This window comes from Aythya marila (assembly GCF_965140915.1).
Source record: "Aythya marila genome assembly, chromosome: 18".
In the NCBI taxonomy this organism is placed as follows: Eukaryota; Metazoa; Chordata; class Aves; order Anseriformes; family Anatidae; genus Aythya; species Aythya marila.
In genome coordinates this window covers 10,910,683-10,927,236 of record NC_139059.1, presented here as the reverse complement: position 1 = coordinate 10,927,236, position 16,554 = coordinate 10,910,683, and the positions used below count along the sequence as shown (strand labels likewise).

The 16,554-nt window shown below is 53.0% G+C and overlaps 1 protein-coding gene across 1 annotated transcript; it reads right to left on the bottom strand.

The window, feature by feature from the left end:
- Positions 1-16,354, bottom strand: LOC309885382 (bMERB domain-containing protein 1-like). Its single transcript, XM_082775251.1, has 7 exons — positions 16,256-16,354; positions 10,681-10,801; positions 5,350-5,423; positions 1,333-1,447; positions 1,137-1,210; positions 378-529; positions 1-107 (listed from the first exon to the last, which is right to left on the bottom strand). The coding sequence occupies exons 1-6, from the start codon at positions 16,317-16,319 to the stop codon at positions 411-413; spliced, it is 567 nt and encodes a 188-aa protein (XP_082631377.1). The 5' UTR covers positions 16,320-16,354; the 3' UTR covers positions 1-107; positions 378-410.
- Between the last annotated feature and the right edge of the window lie 200 nt (positions 16,355-16,554).

Sequence of the window (16,554 nt, the reverse complement as noted above, 5' to 3'; positions counted from 1 at the left end):
CCTACTTGGAAAGTCTCTTCAGTGGCGGTGCTGCAGTGGGAAGCATGAATAATGACAGGAGGTTGAAACTCTCGGAGGACAGCAGGTAGTGGACTCTGGCTGGAGACCTGGGGAGAAAATGAAAGAAATAGGAAACCAAGGGTTGCAACCACATTATTCCCTTCATGCTTCCCTCCATCTCCTCGGCCTCCTTCCAGCCATCACCACTGCTGCCTCCCTTCCAGCCCCATGGGCTGCAGCCTGGTGGTCCCTCGCACCCCATTCCTGCTGTGCCAGGAGCTCTGTGTCCCATATATCAGCGCTCACCCACCCTGTACAGGCAGCCCCAGTACTCCAGGGAACCCCTGTCACCCAGTCCAGGAGGCGAACACTACCACGGTCATGTCCTGTGCAGAGGAGCTGGGGACTGGCTACATGATGGAGCAGGTGAAGCCACAGCACTCCTTGAGCAGTGTGAGGCCTGTCTTGGTCATATACGGGGCGGAGGTTTGCTGCCCTCTGGAAGTCATTTTCTTCTCTTTGACAGGAGCTATGGAGAGAGGCATTGTTACCTTTAGGGTTGGTGTCTGCTCGCTGACAAGAGCACAGGCCCATTGCTTCTTCTGAGAGCTCCTCTCAGGGCTGTGGTGCTGCCCCTCCTCACGCAGAGGCACAGGGACCCGGGGCAGGAGATACCCACCACGCTGGGGAGGTGTTCCTCCAGCACTGATGGAGGCACAGGGAAGGCTGGCCTGCCACCAAAGGCCATGAAGAGAGGACGGCTGGATGGATACCGTGACTTGTGACCTCAGCTAACTGTGATGAAATGGAAGAGGATGGTTCAAAAAGGTCAGATGAAGTACATGAACCATGAAAGGACACCCACTTGTCCTAGTTCTCATAGGCCATGCTGGCTGAGAAGTGCCAGGAGGGTAAATGGAAGCACAGCATCTACTGATTTGTGATGCTTCCACAATATGATCTCAAGCACCAGCACCCCAAACTTGCCATTTCCCCACACCCTCCTCCACCAACAGACAGCCTCCAGGTAAGCTCGCCCCACAAAGAACAATGAACTCTTGTGAACAAAGTGCTTAAAGAAGGGAGAAACTGGCAGGGAGGTTCAATGGGAGGAATAAAACTCATCAGCCACCTACTTGCTTTCTGGAGGTAGCTTTTGGAGAGCTTATTTTGCAGGAATTCTGCCATTTCCTTGTCTTCTTCTCTCTCCCTGTGATAAAAAGATTGATTAGTACCTGGGAAAGGAGCAGCGAGGCATCTGGCAAAGCATAACGCCGATCTAAGGACAGATTGCACTGTCCTCATTGCAAGGAATAAATTGTACCCAGCTACCTGAGCCTCTCAAACTCCACATCGTCCACCAGAAAATCCCGAGTTTCCACCAGCTTGTGTATCTGCTGCACCAGCTCCTCCTCCTTCTGCTTCTCCTCGTTGGACTTCTCAGTCTCTGCAGCACAAGGAGCATATTTTACACAACAGCAGGGGTCAACACTGCCGTGCCAAGGCCAAGCTTGCTCTGCCCCACTTGGAAACAGATATAACAGCAGGGGAAAAATCCAACCCAAAGTGCCTGGACCCAGATACAGGCTGCTAAATAAGCAACAACCTCATCTCACATCACCTGGGTCTGGTGTGATCAAACTCTGAATTTTGAGTTTCTCACCAAAACTCCATGGGGATGAGCATTGCTAGATGCAACTGGGAGCTTCACAAAGCAGAGAAAGGGTTGCTTAGCAAAGTCGCCTCACTGGTGGAAAACCATGGCTCTCTAGGGGTCACTGCTGAAGAGGTTGGGCACCTGGTCCCAAGGTGCTCAGAAATGTCAGATTCAGGTATCATCCTTCTGCCAGGATGTGCCTAACCCACACTTCCCATGCCAGAACACCCAACCATGGTCTTAGTCTCCAGAGACCCCACCTGGCTGCCACTCAGCCAGGTCCTTGAAAAACCAGCCAGGGATCCAAGTGACTCAAAAACAGAAAGGGGGAATTATCAGCAATGCCCATGTGCTCTGGGAACATGTTGCACCACCATCCTGTATAGAGAAAGACATGAAAACAAACACAATCCACTGCTTTTCATAGCCTTATTCCCTGCTGAGCACTGTCCCTGTGATCTTACCCAGTGCATCTGACCTTTCAAAACATTGTCAGCCTACATGGGCTCCATCCACCCCCAATGACAAGGATGACTGCAAGTGTCTGCCAGGCTATTTTGAATGTACTAGCCCTGGTTGTCACCTGCACACCCACACTGACCTAACTCAAGCACTTGTGCCACGTATCTTTGGGCAGTGAATTAGTGAAGACCCAGGAAACTCTCACATCACTGTGATGTCATGTTCCATATAAATTGGTACATACTGGTAAGCAGGATACGTGGAGATCCTTGGGGATTGGGCTAGATGGCCTTTAAAGGTTCCTTCTAACCCAAACCACTCTATGATTCTATAAGATAGAGGAGTGTTAGATCTAAATGGAGAGCTACCTTGGGAGGAAATTGTGACTGTCTGCGCTGCAGCTATTTAACACCATTTCTGAATTCAGCGGCCAGCTCCAAAATCACGATGGATCAATCTCCAGTTTTTCTTCAGCTAAATAAAAATGCAGCAAAATTCTCAGTATGGAGCGAACCCTGTCAGCAGGGTCTCAGCAGTTACGTAAACTGTGTATTGATTTGTAGTTTAAAGTCTGCTATGAATTGCTGGGAGGTGCTGCTGTGGGGGTCTGAGTAGAAGGAATTCATTATCATCATGCTGTTAGGAACACCCCCAGAAAACAAAGGCTTCTCCTCCAATTGTGGTTTTGTGCAGGGAGTGAGCTTGAGCTCCCCGGCAGAAAAAGCTGATCTGGGACACAGACATGGGTCTTTCTCCATGAAGAGTTAATGGAAAGTCACAGGGCCATTGCCACAGCCTCCTGCAGCAGCTCCCACCTGTCTGCTGGGAATTAAAGCACAGTGTCATTAGGCTGCCGTGAAAATCAGAATCATCAGGCTGGCCACAAACATAACGGCTTAGTTGGAGTTAGTTAGCTGTCGTGGTTTAACCCGGCTGGCAGCTAAACACCACGCAGCCGTTCGCTCACCCTCCCCCCTCCCTCTCTGGGACGGGGGAGAGAAATGGAAAGTGAAGCCCGTGAGTTGAGATAAAGACAGTTTAATAAGACAGGAAAATAATAATAATAATAATAATAATACAATGATGATAATAGTACTACTAATAATAATATGTACAAACAAGTGATGCACAATGCAATTGCTCACCACCCGCTGACCGATGCCCAGCTTAACCCCGAGCAGTCCGGCCCCCTCCCCCCGGCTAGCCACCCCTATATATTGTTTAGCATGACGTCAGATGGTATGGAATACCCCTTTGGCTAGTTCGGGTCACCTGTCCTGGGTCTGTCCCCTCCCAGCTCTTACTGCACCCCCAGCCTGCCTGTTGGCAGGACAGAGCAAAAGTCTGAGGTGTCCTTGGCTTGGTATAAGCACTGCTCTGCAACAATTAAAACATCGGGGTGTTATCAGCACTCTTCTCATCCTAAGCCAAAACACAGCATTCCACCAGCTACTAGGAAGAAAATTAATTCTGTTCTAACTGAAACCAGGACAGTTAGCAGTCTTCATTCCTGAGTTAGAGCACATCAGAGTTAACCCACTGTACAAACACTGCACCTTTTTTTCCAACCTGCTGATGTCAGAGTCCATCATGACCACGGTATCTCTCTGAATTATTAAAGGCACTTTGGTCTGGTGAGATTTCATGCCACAGGTCTGGATGAGCTCTGAGTAAGCACTGACGTCTTTGAATCCTTCTCTGAACCAAACCTCAACACCCATTTTTATGAATGATCTGCTGCTACAGTCTCACAAAGCAGGCAATTTGCAGGATTTTTCCAGCACGGCCTGATTTGAGCCAAGTTATAAAGAAGGCAAAAAAAGCATCCCTCATGTAAGCAGCATTCCTGCTTCAGCTGAATCTGGGAACAATGAAAAGACATGAAATTAAAGACCAAAGCAGATGAAGAAAAGCCAGCCACATTCCTCAATCTTCAGAAAACAAGTTTAACTCTGTTCCTAAGCCACCATTTAAGTCATGCCTTAATTTACAAACTAGAAGCTGTTTGAATTAAAAATCCCTATGAGATGTGGGTCTACATTTCTCATGCAGCTCCTGTCTTCATGGCAGAATCCTCCCCCGCCCAAGCCTGAACCTCCCTCTGATGCGGCCAGGTTATATTAATCTGACCAAGACCTGCATATTAAGCAGCAGTTGGGCTCTAACCTGCCTCAGTCTGGTGTTTCACAAGCACACACAGCACAGCGACACTATGGCAGCAGAAAAGGTCTCTGCCACCCTTGGCTTGGGGATAACCTCGGGCGCAGACCTGCTGAGCTGAGCTGCTCTGGAGAGCAGATGTGCACAGCTGGGCCCAGGCATCGCCCCCTGCTACCCACTCCGTGGTCTCAGCACAGCATCTTCAGCGAGGTACCTGTGGTGGAAGTAACCGAGGTCCGGATCTTAAGGCTCACATGAGTACGAGTAAGCAGGGACCTGACTCCCACCTGGTCCTGAAAACACAGCCAGAGTCCTTCCTGGGGCTGAATGGGGATGTCCTAGGAGGAGGCACAGCTTGATGAGCAGTGATGGGCAAGTGTGTGAGGAAGCCCTTCTTGTTCTCTCATTCGAACCTGGAGTTGTTTGGTGTGTGCTTTTATTAAAGTATTTTGGCTGAAGGGGATTCTTTAGAGAGCTGAGATTTGGCCACAGAAGGGCAGGTCTGGTTGTGACAGGGACACCCAGCACCCATCTTACCCTGGCTGCAACCAGGAGCCCTGTCCTGGCAGATGCTGCCCTCTGCCCTGCTGCTGACGGACATCTCTGACATGGTCACAGCACCAATTCATTGCTTTCCATGCTCTTGAGGCCTCTGAAGGTCTCTCTCATCCCGTTGCCTCCAAGGTGTGGTCTCACAATGTCCCCTTAACTCACCCAAGCCATGTTCTCAGTGGACGCAGCAGGTCCCACCATTCACTGGAACCTAACTCAACCCTTCCCTGTCTTCCCCCTCTACCAGACCCACGCTGCTCCTCAGAGGACTTGTATTTCTTCCCCTTCTGTTTCCTCTGCTGTCAGCTTAGGCCTGCACGAGGTCTCCCTGTCCCGAGAAAGACCTTGGGTCAGACCAAAGGAGCCAAGTTCCTGCTGCTCATGCTCTGCCTGCAGCCGCAGCATCTCTGGGAGCGTCCCAAGGGGGGACATGGTGAAGAGCTTTTTGGATTTCATGGCAATCTTTCTGCTGAGTGCAGAGGCAGGGTGCAGCTCTTTGAAGTTCTACAAAGCCTTACCTGGAAGGGCTATCAGTTTTTGAAGCTCCTTTTTCAGCCGGCTGATTTCTTTGCAAAGCTGAATGTCATCCATCCTGCAGAGACACAAATGAAACCACTGAGGGAAACGCTGGGAGAGGAAAGGTGTAAAATGTCCAGAGCAAAACCCAGCACATGCCCTCAGTGCCCACGGTGGGGAGCACAGATCTACCTGCCTTCCCTTGGGAATCGGCAGCCACTTCATCTCAGAGCAGCTTTTGCAGCTAAATGGGTTGTGTCACCGGCTGTTGGCAAAGCAAAAGTTTTGTCACTCTAATGACAATGATACCTTATTAAAACCTGGCACATGCAATAGCAGTTGTGTTTCTTCTCAAAAAAAAAAAAAATCCTTAAATAGCAAAATCTAAAAGCAAAGAGAAACTGCCACCACCAAGAAAAGTCTGACACTTTTAATACCAGCTTTCTGCAGAAATGAAAAAAAGAGTCAGAAAAATGAAATACAACACAGGGGAAAAGTGTGCAAACTTTGCAGGTGCCTGCTGAGGAGCAAGGTCATTTCAACAGGAGAAAAGGTGCCTGCTGAAGCCGTGGGCAATGAAACCATCTCACGGCAGCAGCAAGACACCAAGAAGGACAAGCCCAAGGCGGCACTGAGCTTAGCTCAAGTGTCAGCAGCAGGGTGGCACACACTGTGCTGGGGCAGTGTGGTGATGCCCGGGGAGGAGGAGGAAGCACCATAGATGCTCAGCCACCCCCAAAGGTGCACCGGTGTGAGTGCAGCTAGTGGAGAAGGCTTAACCCAATTTACTCATTGATTTATCACAAAAATATCACATGCTTGTGCCCTCACTAAAGCCCCACTTGGACAAGACCGAGGAATTATGATGTCTGGTCACAGTGAACTTTAATGCCTCAGTTTGAAGGGTTTTGGGCACTCTCCAATGGCACTGAGGCACCCAGGAAACAGAGAACCCTACTCAGGGGATTTGGGCCACTGGCTCATTTGAAATCAAGGAATCAGAAAACCCCCTTTTTTTTTTTTAACCTTGACAGAGACTCTGTACGTCCTCCTGAGCCCTACCAAGCACTCCAGCATCTTGACATGAGCTTCCCAAGGTCACCCAAGACCTGAAGGCAGGAAAACTCACTCCATGGATGCTGTGCAGGGTGCATGGCAAAGCATCCAACCTGTAAGAACTCAGCTGACACTTTTAGCAAGCTCCACATCTGTGAGTGATGAGAAACCCTAAAACATGATCTGTGTCTACAGATAATACACAGTCGACTCACGAGCTGGTGCCACCTTGAACAGATGTGCCTTTGTTATTAAAAGCCCTGCCTGCACCTTCGGTAATCCTGCCGGCCCTTCCACTGAGTCACGCCGTCCACCCATCTGGGATGAGTCACACTAGAGCTACTCGAAGCTGCAGATTTGTCAGCTGTGCCGAGGACACCAGAAATATTAATTAGAGAAAGGAAAACGAACAGACTGATGAAGAGGGACCCCGTGTGATATCGCTGTAGGAGGAGAACATCCCAGGCGGAGGAAATCTTTCCTCTTGGCTCTGTTATTCCCTTGCTCCATCTGACAGTGTCTTCACTTGTTTGCAGACTGCACTGAGCAGGTCCACCAATGCCAACGGCTGGCAGCTGTGCGGGGAGAAGAGGGAGCTCTGTCTGTCCTTGTATCACCTGCTCCTCGTGCCTTGGTGGCTGAGCCCTGAGCTTCTGCAAAGAGCACGAGCAGGAGGGCTGCACAGGACACATGGGCAACTGGCTGATCAACGGTGATAGACTTATTAAAATTAAAATAAAGAGTCAAATGATAACTGAAATATCAAAATTCAAATTGAATTAAATCATTTGAAAACTTATAATAAAAGTAATGAATGGGTGGTAATAAAAATTGTCATTTCAATAAAACCTGGGAGAGATTGCAAAGGCAAGCACCCAGGAGGCTGCTGCTGGAGTTGGGATTATTTCTGCCACCTGAGATAATGTTGCAGCATCAGCCACGGCCGTGCTGCCCTGCCTGGCTCTGGGATCAGAGCAGGTCACTTCTGCACAGAGCAGGTAAGGAGTGAAGCTGCACCTCTCGTAGGAAATTCAGACCTTTCTTTTGCCCTGTAACGGGAGAAATGCCAGGAGTGTCATTGTTTTCCACAGCACAGACATGTTGTAAATATTGAACATTAAATATTAAACACAGAAATGTTGTAATATTTTAGGTTGACATCTCCAGCAAGAAGAAAACACCAGTCCCTATGGACTGACCAGACAAGTCACATCTCCGCTTGGTGGCACATCAACGGAGATGTCCATTTCCCTGAGACCTACAGTCCAACTGATCCTATTTTTTCCCCCATTGGTAAAATAAGCCCCACTGCAGCCCCACAGCCCCATCCTGTCTAAACCCACCATGCAGAAGCCAGGCCTGGGAGTTCCCTTGTCCCTGGCAGTGACTCCCAGCTGCTCAGACATGCAATTCTGGTGCCTCCAAAAACTTCCCAGTGATGAATTTTGCAGCCGTACCCACCCAAGGACATAGAAAACAAATAATGGGATACAGAAAACCAAGAGCTGTGAGTTTTGACAGCACCCGTGAGATTTAGGTACTGGTTGCCATGGAAAGCATTTAAGTACTTCACTTTTTATGACTTCCAAAAATCCGTTTCAGCAATAGATTTGGGACGAACTGTGCTGATCCCTCACAGAGGTCATCACTCCAAATCTGAGCCATGAGACCACAGTCCAGCTCACAGCTACTGCAGGCAGCGGGTTTACATGGGTACCGCCAGGCTCCTGTCATCCCTGTGGTGCAGGCACCAGTGGAGACCCAAACATGTTAAAATAGCAGCATGTCAAGTACTGTAGCCCAGTAAATACTTTTTTTTTTTTTTTTTCCAATTACCATTAAAAAATCACAGGTTTGCGGCTGACCTGACCGCACGGGAGCTCAGGACTGGGCTGACTGTAGCAAGGTAGTGATATTAAAAAGCATAATCAATTCAGACCATGAATGCTAGTATCATCGCAATTCAAATTATAACTGCTTGTTGAATTTTGATTTGGGTCATTGAGATTTTAATGAGGCCGACAGATAACATCTCACTTCCACGTGCATGGCATGTTCCCTCTTCGCCCACACCAGGACTTTGAGGGTTGCCCTAGGGCAGTGCAGGGAGCTGGGAGCCCCATTTCCATGGGTCTGACCCAGCTTTCTGCAGCTCTGAGCTGACCCAGGGTATGTCCCTCATTATGTTTCTGGCTCAGAGGCGTCTTGGCCAAGCACCATGCTTTGCCTCTCGCTGATGGCATGCAGGTCTTTGCAAGCTGGAAACCATGCGCATGATATGCAGAGCTGTGCTGGGAGCGCCACCTGTTTATCTCATGTAGCAGTGAGCCTTCCAGCCCCTTGGATCTTTGCTTTTTTTTTCAGCTGCCTCCCAGTTGCCTCTGCCCACTAAGCCAGAGTCAGGACTGCAGACCCCAGCGGCCCCAGAGGGGCTGTGCAGCTTTGCCACAGCTTTACTTCATGAGCTTTTCTCTTGTGGCCATCCCTCTGCATCAAACTGGCTTTATTTCTGCCTTTTCAGTAAAGCTCTTGACACAGTTTCTCATAAGATCCTACTGGACAAAATGTCCAGCATATAGCCAGATAAAAACATCATACGATGGGTGAACAGCTGGCTGACAGGCAGGGCTCAAAGGGTTGTGGTAAATGGGCAGCCTGTCACCAGTGGGGTCCCCCAAGGCTCCATTTTAGGACCAGTCATCTTCAATGTTTTTATAAACAATTTGGATGTAGGACTAGAAGGTGTTCTGAGCAAATTTGCTGATGACACTGAACTTGGAGTTGTTGACACTGTTGAGGGTGAAAAGGCCTTGCAGAGAGATCCGGAGAGATTGGAGAGCTGGGTGATCACCAACCACATGAAGTTTAACAAAGGCAAGTGCCGGGTCCTGCACCAAGGACAGGGCAACCCCGGCTGTACAGACTGGGCGATGAGACGCTAGAGAGCAGCCCCGCAGAGGGGGATCTGGGGGTTGTGGTTGGCAGCAAGTTGAATATGAGCCAGCAGTGTGCCCTGGCAGCCAGGAGGGCCAACCATATCCTCAGGTGCATCAAGCACAGCATCGCTAGTCGGTCGAGGGAGGTGATTGTCCCGCTCTACTCTGGTGTGGCCTCACCTTGAGCACTGTGTGCAGTTCTGGGCACCACAGTACAAAAAGGACATTGAACTGCTGCAGAGTGTCCAGAGGAGGGCAACTAAGATGGTGAAGGGCCTAGAGGGGAAGATGTATGAGGAGCGGCTGAGGGCACTGGGCCTGTTCAGCCTGGAGAAGAGGCGGCTGAGGGGAGACCTCATCGCGGCCTACAGCTTCCTCACGAGGAGGAGTGGAGGGGCAGGCGCCGATCTATTCTCCTTAATCACAAGTCACAGGACCTGTGGGAATGGTGGCAAGCTGAGGCAGGGGAGCTTTAGGCTGGACATCAGGAAGAGGTTCTTCACTGAGAGGGTGGTCGCACACTGGAACAGGCTCCCCAGGGACGTAGTCACGGCACCAAGCCTGTCAGAGTTCAAGAAGCGTTTGGGCTGTGCTCTCAGCCATGCGGTCTGAATTTTTGGGTAGACCTGTGTGGGGCCAGAAGTTGGACTCGATGATCCTTGTGGGTCTCTTCCAACTCTGGATATTCTAAGATTCTGTGATTCTTTTTGTGCCACTTTGATCTTGGCACTCTGTGCACCCAAATTCTCCGTGCTGATACTCCAAAAGGGAAGAACTCAGTGGAGACCATTGTGCCATTGTAATCTGGAGCATGGGTAAGTCAGTCCTTCTCCTCCCACACCACAGCAGATCCCAATATATATCCTGAGAAAATGTTCTTCATCACCCTCAGTCACTGCAGCACAGTGACTATTGATTGCCTTAAATATGAAAGGCATTCAGAATTTTACTCCAAAACTGTTTTGACTACAGCCCTGAGCCCTGGAGAAAACCCTTCCCCCCACATCTAGCTGCAAAGGCTGTGCTGGGAACGAGGGACTGAGGCTGGTCCAGACACATCAGAGCTGGGAGGATGCGTAACGTTGCAGTGTGGGGACGGAAAACTGCAGCCACATGGCTGTTCAACAGCCAGAGATCTGCGTGCTGGGGCAAAGCAGTATCTCCAGAGAGCAGCAATGAGACACCAAACCTCAGGGCCCTTCCCAATCCCAGCCCAAGAGCTGAGCATGAACCTGCTGAGAAGATGGGGTGCTCATGGTGGAATACGGGCATGTTTTAGCTTGGTTAAACCCATGCCATCAACTCTGTTTGCATAGAAACAGGCTGGCTCCCAGCACTCACATGTATCTCAGCTCCGACTCCCTCCTCACCAGGATCTCCCTGATCCTCTCGATTTTGAAGAGTTCCCCTTCGATGTCATCGATGGTGGTGGTGGAGTCGGCCATGGAAACAATTTCATCCTCTGTAAAGGAAAATGGAGCCACATCAGCCAGCAGCTGACATTTAAGGTGCTGAGGACGATGGCGTTTCCCAGACCCCCTGCAAACACCAGACAGCATCACCAGTAAGCGTGTGCAGTTTTAAGTTCTTTTCCAGGTTGCTGCTGCAAGAGGAAAGAGCCCGACACATTCATGGAAAGAGTACTTTGGGAAACCCACTTGGGGAAACAGTCAGGAAAAGTGTATGTCATTGACTCAGGACAAGAGCCAAAAACATCACAGCAAAATATGGGAAAAAGAGGCTCTCGTATTTCAGAAGAGCGTGGTGGCAAGCCGGGGGAATGGGCAGGATGAGAGTCCAGCAGGCATTATCCTGCTCTGACCACCAGCTCTGCCTCCACCCATGTCCCACTGATGTCCCACTGATTCACACAGTGCCTACAAGCCTGCACAGCCTGCAGCAACCCCCAGCCTGTTTTATGGGATACAGAAGGCCAGCTCCCTGCTCCCTGCCAGTCTGGCTCTCAGCATCATGTCAGCAAGCTTGTTATCAGTGACGTGCAGCAGTGCATTCATCACACGCAGGCTAATCTGGCTCTCCTGTGATGTACGCACAGCACAGGTCGGGGGGGGGGGCTCAGCAGCTACAGCAAAGCCAGGCTATGAGACAACGTTAACAATCACACACATCAGGGGAAAATTGTGCTTCCTTTGGATCTCCACAGTGCACACATCTCTGCTATGAGACTTTGCCTTTCTGCAGCCCTGGGACTTTGCCCATGCAGGGCAGGAAGAGATCAGTACAAAGGCACAAGGCAAAGCACCCCGCACTCACTGGTCCTCTGCTCATCACTTAAAACTGCTGGAGAAATTGTTCCCAGAGTGAGGCATGTTTCCAAGGCTGCTGGTGGAGAAGGTTTAAGAGCAGCAATATGAGTAGTTTAGGTTACCATGACTGGTTTGGGGAATAGTTCTCCTCTCTTTCTGGCTTAGAAACTAATGAGGATTACTCGGAGAATGCCTCCCTCCCCAGCAGCCATCCAGGACCCTTTCAGCCAACACCAGCATGCCGAATCCTCAGTCGTTCCCCATCCTGAACTCTCAAGATGCTCCTAGGAGCCAGCGCCCGCTCAGGACAGATCAAGGGAAATGTGGGCTGGACACAACGTGAGGCTGGATGTGCTGCCTCCCATCAGCTCTTGCCTCTGCTGCAAACAAGCCCAGGACCCCCCCTCAAGCCCCCAGCCTGCTTTCCATCGGCCTGAAGGGGTTGCTAGGGGACCGGACTGGGGTTGCTACGGGACCAGGGATGCGGTTGCTGCAGGACCGGGCTGCTGTTGCTAGGGGACAGGACCTCGGTTGCTAGGGGACCGGGATGCTGAGCTCCCATCCCGAGCATCCTGCTGCACTGCCACCCTGCAGCGCCTCGCTGCTGCACCCGGCCATGGGCAGGGGGCTGGGGGCAGTGCTCACACCTCCCTGCAGGTGTGCCCTGCTCACACCTCTCTGTATATGTGCCCTGCTCACACCTCCCTGCAGAAGGCAGCAGACAAGCAGGTAACACACCCCAGGGTGCAGACAGAACGGCCACCGTGCACTTGAAGGAGCCGCTCCCTGGGGTGCTGCCTACACTTCAGTGCGGCTCTAGACCTGTCAGGAAAAAGCTGCATTGCTCCAAGTGTCCCTTCAGTGACCAGGCTGAAATGACGAGGCTGTTTGTTTTACAGATGCTCCAGTAAACAAAGACACAAGCTGACTGCAGCTCTCATTAGCCAAAGACAGATCTGAGCCCTGCTTGGAGCACAGGGGTGGGCCCGGGGGAGCTCCTGTCACTGCTGGCCTGGGTGGGTGGGGGACTCACCCAGCACAGCTCTGATCACTGGTGGCAGAAGTACCTGGCTCAGGTCATCAGCCAGCTGCTTCCCACCCACAACAGTGAGCACAATGGCTTGAAACAGGTGTCAGCATCGCTCCTTCTCCCTTCTCATCCCAGAACCTCATTAGCCGCAGCCATCCCAGCTGCGGGAGCGAATCCTCGCTTGTGCACACGAAGGAAGGAGGAGGCAGTGGTGGGCAATGTCAGCCCACAGGCAGCTGCCCACAGGGGTGAGAGAGCTGCTGGCTCGGCTCAGGGTGGGTTTGCATCAACAACAGGGAATTCAGCGTGGCTGGGGACACACTGCGCAGGAGGAGCTGCCCTCATGCACCCCGCAGCCACCTTTCTGCAGGACAGCGGAGGCTGCAGGTCAGGAGTGACACACGGGGTGGGGACAAGGGACAGGTCTATGCCATGCAGCAGAGCAATGGTTGCAGGATTTGAGCTGGAAGCTCCCCTTGGTGGTGTGGTTGGGACAGGGCACTCAGTGTCCCTAAGGCAAGAAGTGTCCTCGGCACGGCAGGGAAGATCTCACCGGAGCAGTACGTCCTGGAGAAGAGCTCTAAGCAGGGAGTGGTGTGCCTGGAGCTGCTTAATTCAGGAGCAAGGGCAGCCCCAGGTGAGAGCTCCTGCAAAATGGACACAGCCCCCTGGCAGGAGCACCCTTCTGCCTCTGCCGTTCAGGCCTCCACGAGCCCCCAACGCTTCCCTCTGCTTCCTTAAAATCTGTCACAGGCACCTCCTCCTTACCCCTTCTGTTTTCAGTGAAGAATGGAGAAAGTCTTTGGGATCAGAAACCCCACGCTGCTGCTGCTGGGGTTTTTGGTAAGGGTGAGACCCTGCCCAACATCAGCCAATCCTTCACGTTGATTGGCACCAAGAAAACACAAGGGCTTGGGAAGCAGGACCGGAGACACTGTGGGGTGCAGGAACACCTGGGCAATGGAAAACAGAGCTAATCCTCTGCACAAAAAACATCCATCAATCCTCATGAGAAACCAGTGAATCCATACAGACAGCAACCCGAGGGCTACTGATAGGATGCCCTATCCTACAGGATGCTGATAGGATTAACTTGCTGGTGGAGACCCCTTCCATCCACCAGCATCTGTCCAGGACCACAGGCAGTCTTGCCAAGAGCTGAACATCTGAGCAAGGGCAGGGACAGGAGCACAAGATGGGCAAGGAGAGGCTGACAGAAGCAGGTTTGCTCAACCCAAAGGAGAAAAGGTGAAGGGGGATCTCATGGCTGTCCTCAGCTACCTAATGGGAGGAAGCAGAGAAGAGGGAGTCAGACTCCTTTTGGAGGTGTGTGAAGATCAGGCAAGAGATGATGAACACAAGCAGGAACACTGGAGGTTCCAGTTAGATTGCAGGAAAACATTTTCCCTTCAGGAAACAAGAACTGGGACTGGAGAGGTCAAGGGATCTCATCCTTGGGAGTTGGGCTTGAGATCTCCAGAGCTCCCTCCTGATCCAGATTCCTCTGTGATTCCATGTGATGAGGTAAGTCTGTGACGAATACATAGGAATTACATGGATCTTCTCTGCGAGTGCAGGAGATGCTTCCTCCAGGCAGACGCAGGGGATCCCACATCCCTGAGCCCCCCAGCTACAGGCACAGGCCACACCACAGCTCCCCGCGCAGCCTGTGTGATGGCAGCGACTCCATAAAGCCATCACAGATGGAAGCGTGGACACTCAGAGCTCACAAGGGAGTAAAATCCAGCACATCCTGCAGACAGCTGGGCCAAAGATGTCCCCAGAGGTGGTTTTGCCAAGCTGAGAATGGGTTTCTAACACCCATTTCTAAGTGCCTGGCACCAAGTAGGGGCTATAGCAGAGGCGTTCATTAAACCTGTGTCCCAGCTTACAGTCTGAGTGTCCCTTCAGGGAGGCAGCAGGATGACCACATGTGCAGCCACGCTGCCCAGGGCCCCTTTGCTCCCACAGCTGCACAGGCGGCAGTGGCACCAGGCATGGAAATCTGCCCCACATACAGAAATCTGCCCCCCACACAGAAATCTGCCCCACACACAGAAATCTGCCCCCCCCACAGAAATCTGCCCCTCACACAGAAATCTGCCCCCCACACAGAAATCTGCCCCACGCTGCCCAAGCAAAGCGCCCCGACAGGCAGCATTTCCAGCTGGGAAACCCAGTAAGGGGAGAAAGCTTTGATCTCAACTTGGGGATGCTCTGATCATCACGCATGGCCCAGGGGAAGAGAGTATCGTTAATGAGGAGTATAATAGCTGGAGACTTTCACTCCGTATGGCTTTGGTGAAAACATTTAGACAGCCAGCAGCAAGTCTGGGATGAGTCACAGCAGCAGCCAGTTCAGGGTTGAGTTGTGAGCGATGATTAAAGTTGGGCGACTGATCGACAGTGCCCCAAGGAGGGGGGTCAGGGCCCTTTACCTGGGCCACATCCCAAGAGGCCTTTAACTCAGCTGTGGGTTTTTCCCTGCCATAGAAAGCAGCGTGGGCAGGAGGCATTCAGCTCACCACCACCAGCCCTTGCTCCGCAAGTCTGATAACAAGAGCAACCACAACATGCTGCCCGGCTCTGGGGCAGTGTTTACAGAGGTGGCACAGTGCTTGTCCCCTGGGGTGCCCAGCAGAGGGACACGAACCTCAAGAACCTGCAGTGCACGGCCGAGCACCCCAGTCCTGCAGGACAAGCTCAGACCCCTGCACGCCCTCGCCCAGACACTCTTCTCAGGCAGGGGGAGATGGTGGGGATAAATATTACTGCTCTGGAAGGCACAAAGGAGAACGATGGACACTTCAGGTAGCTCCCTGTGGAGCCGAGCAGCTTCACGGGCAACAGCCCCACAGCAGCATCAAGCAAGGTGCTGGAGTTTGCTCCGTGCCTCCCTCCATGACTTTCTGGCTGCTTGTCCCCGTCCTGCTGGGTGCAAGGGGCTAACGGGGAGCAGAAAGGGACGGGGAAGGGCAGAGGTTGTGCTATCCATAGGGTAGGACTACAGCTGGAAGGACGCCCCGGCTGCAGGAGCCTCCTTTCCCCAGGGTGCCCACAGCCCAGGTGTGGGGGATATCACCTCCCACCCCAAGGCCAGGTCCTATGATTTGGGTGATCCCCCTGGTCAGACCCCCCCCCCCCCAGGCCCACCCCGTTTCATTCTGGAGGAACTGGTCAGAATGGGAAAAGGCAGCGAAGGGCAGCGTGGGCACCCAGCCTGCCGACCAGGGCAGCTCTGCACCTCTCTGGGCAGCATCAGCCGGGGGGGGCTCATTCCTCCCTCCATCCTTCCTCCCCTCCAGCCAGCCCTCGGTCCCTCCACCCTCTCTCCCCTCCATCCTCCCTCCCTCCATCCCCTGCTGTCCACCCCTTCTCCCCCAGCCGCCCCTTCCCTCCCTCCCCATGCACCCCGTCCCCCCGTCCCTGCCCCATTCCCGGGGGCTCCCCGGGGGCTCCCCCAGCCCGTGCCCGGCTCCCCTTGGGGCCGCTACCGCTGCGGGGCGCCCCGCGGGGCTACGGTACCCGAGTCCGTGGGGAGGATGGAGAGGGGGGAGAGAACCTGAGGGGCGGCGGGGGGACAGCACCGGAGCCACCCGGGGCAAAGTTTGGAGCTCACCTGGCTGCGGCCAGCGGGTGGACTCGAGCGATCCGTAGCGGGGGGGGGTCCGCGTCCCCTCCATGCCGCAGCACGGCGCGGCCCTGCCCGGCCCTGCCCTGCCCGCTCCGCTCCGCCGGGCGGGGCCGGGGGGGCTCCCGCCGCTCCCCCCCGATCCGCTCCGCTCCGCCGGGGCCGCCGCGCCCCCTGCCGGCCGCCGCCGCCCCCCCGGCCCCGGCCCCCCCCGGCCCCGCTCCTCGGCCCCGCTTTCGTCCTTCATGTGCTCCCCCTCTCCCCTTCCCGCCTCGCAAACAGCACGT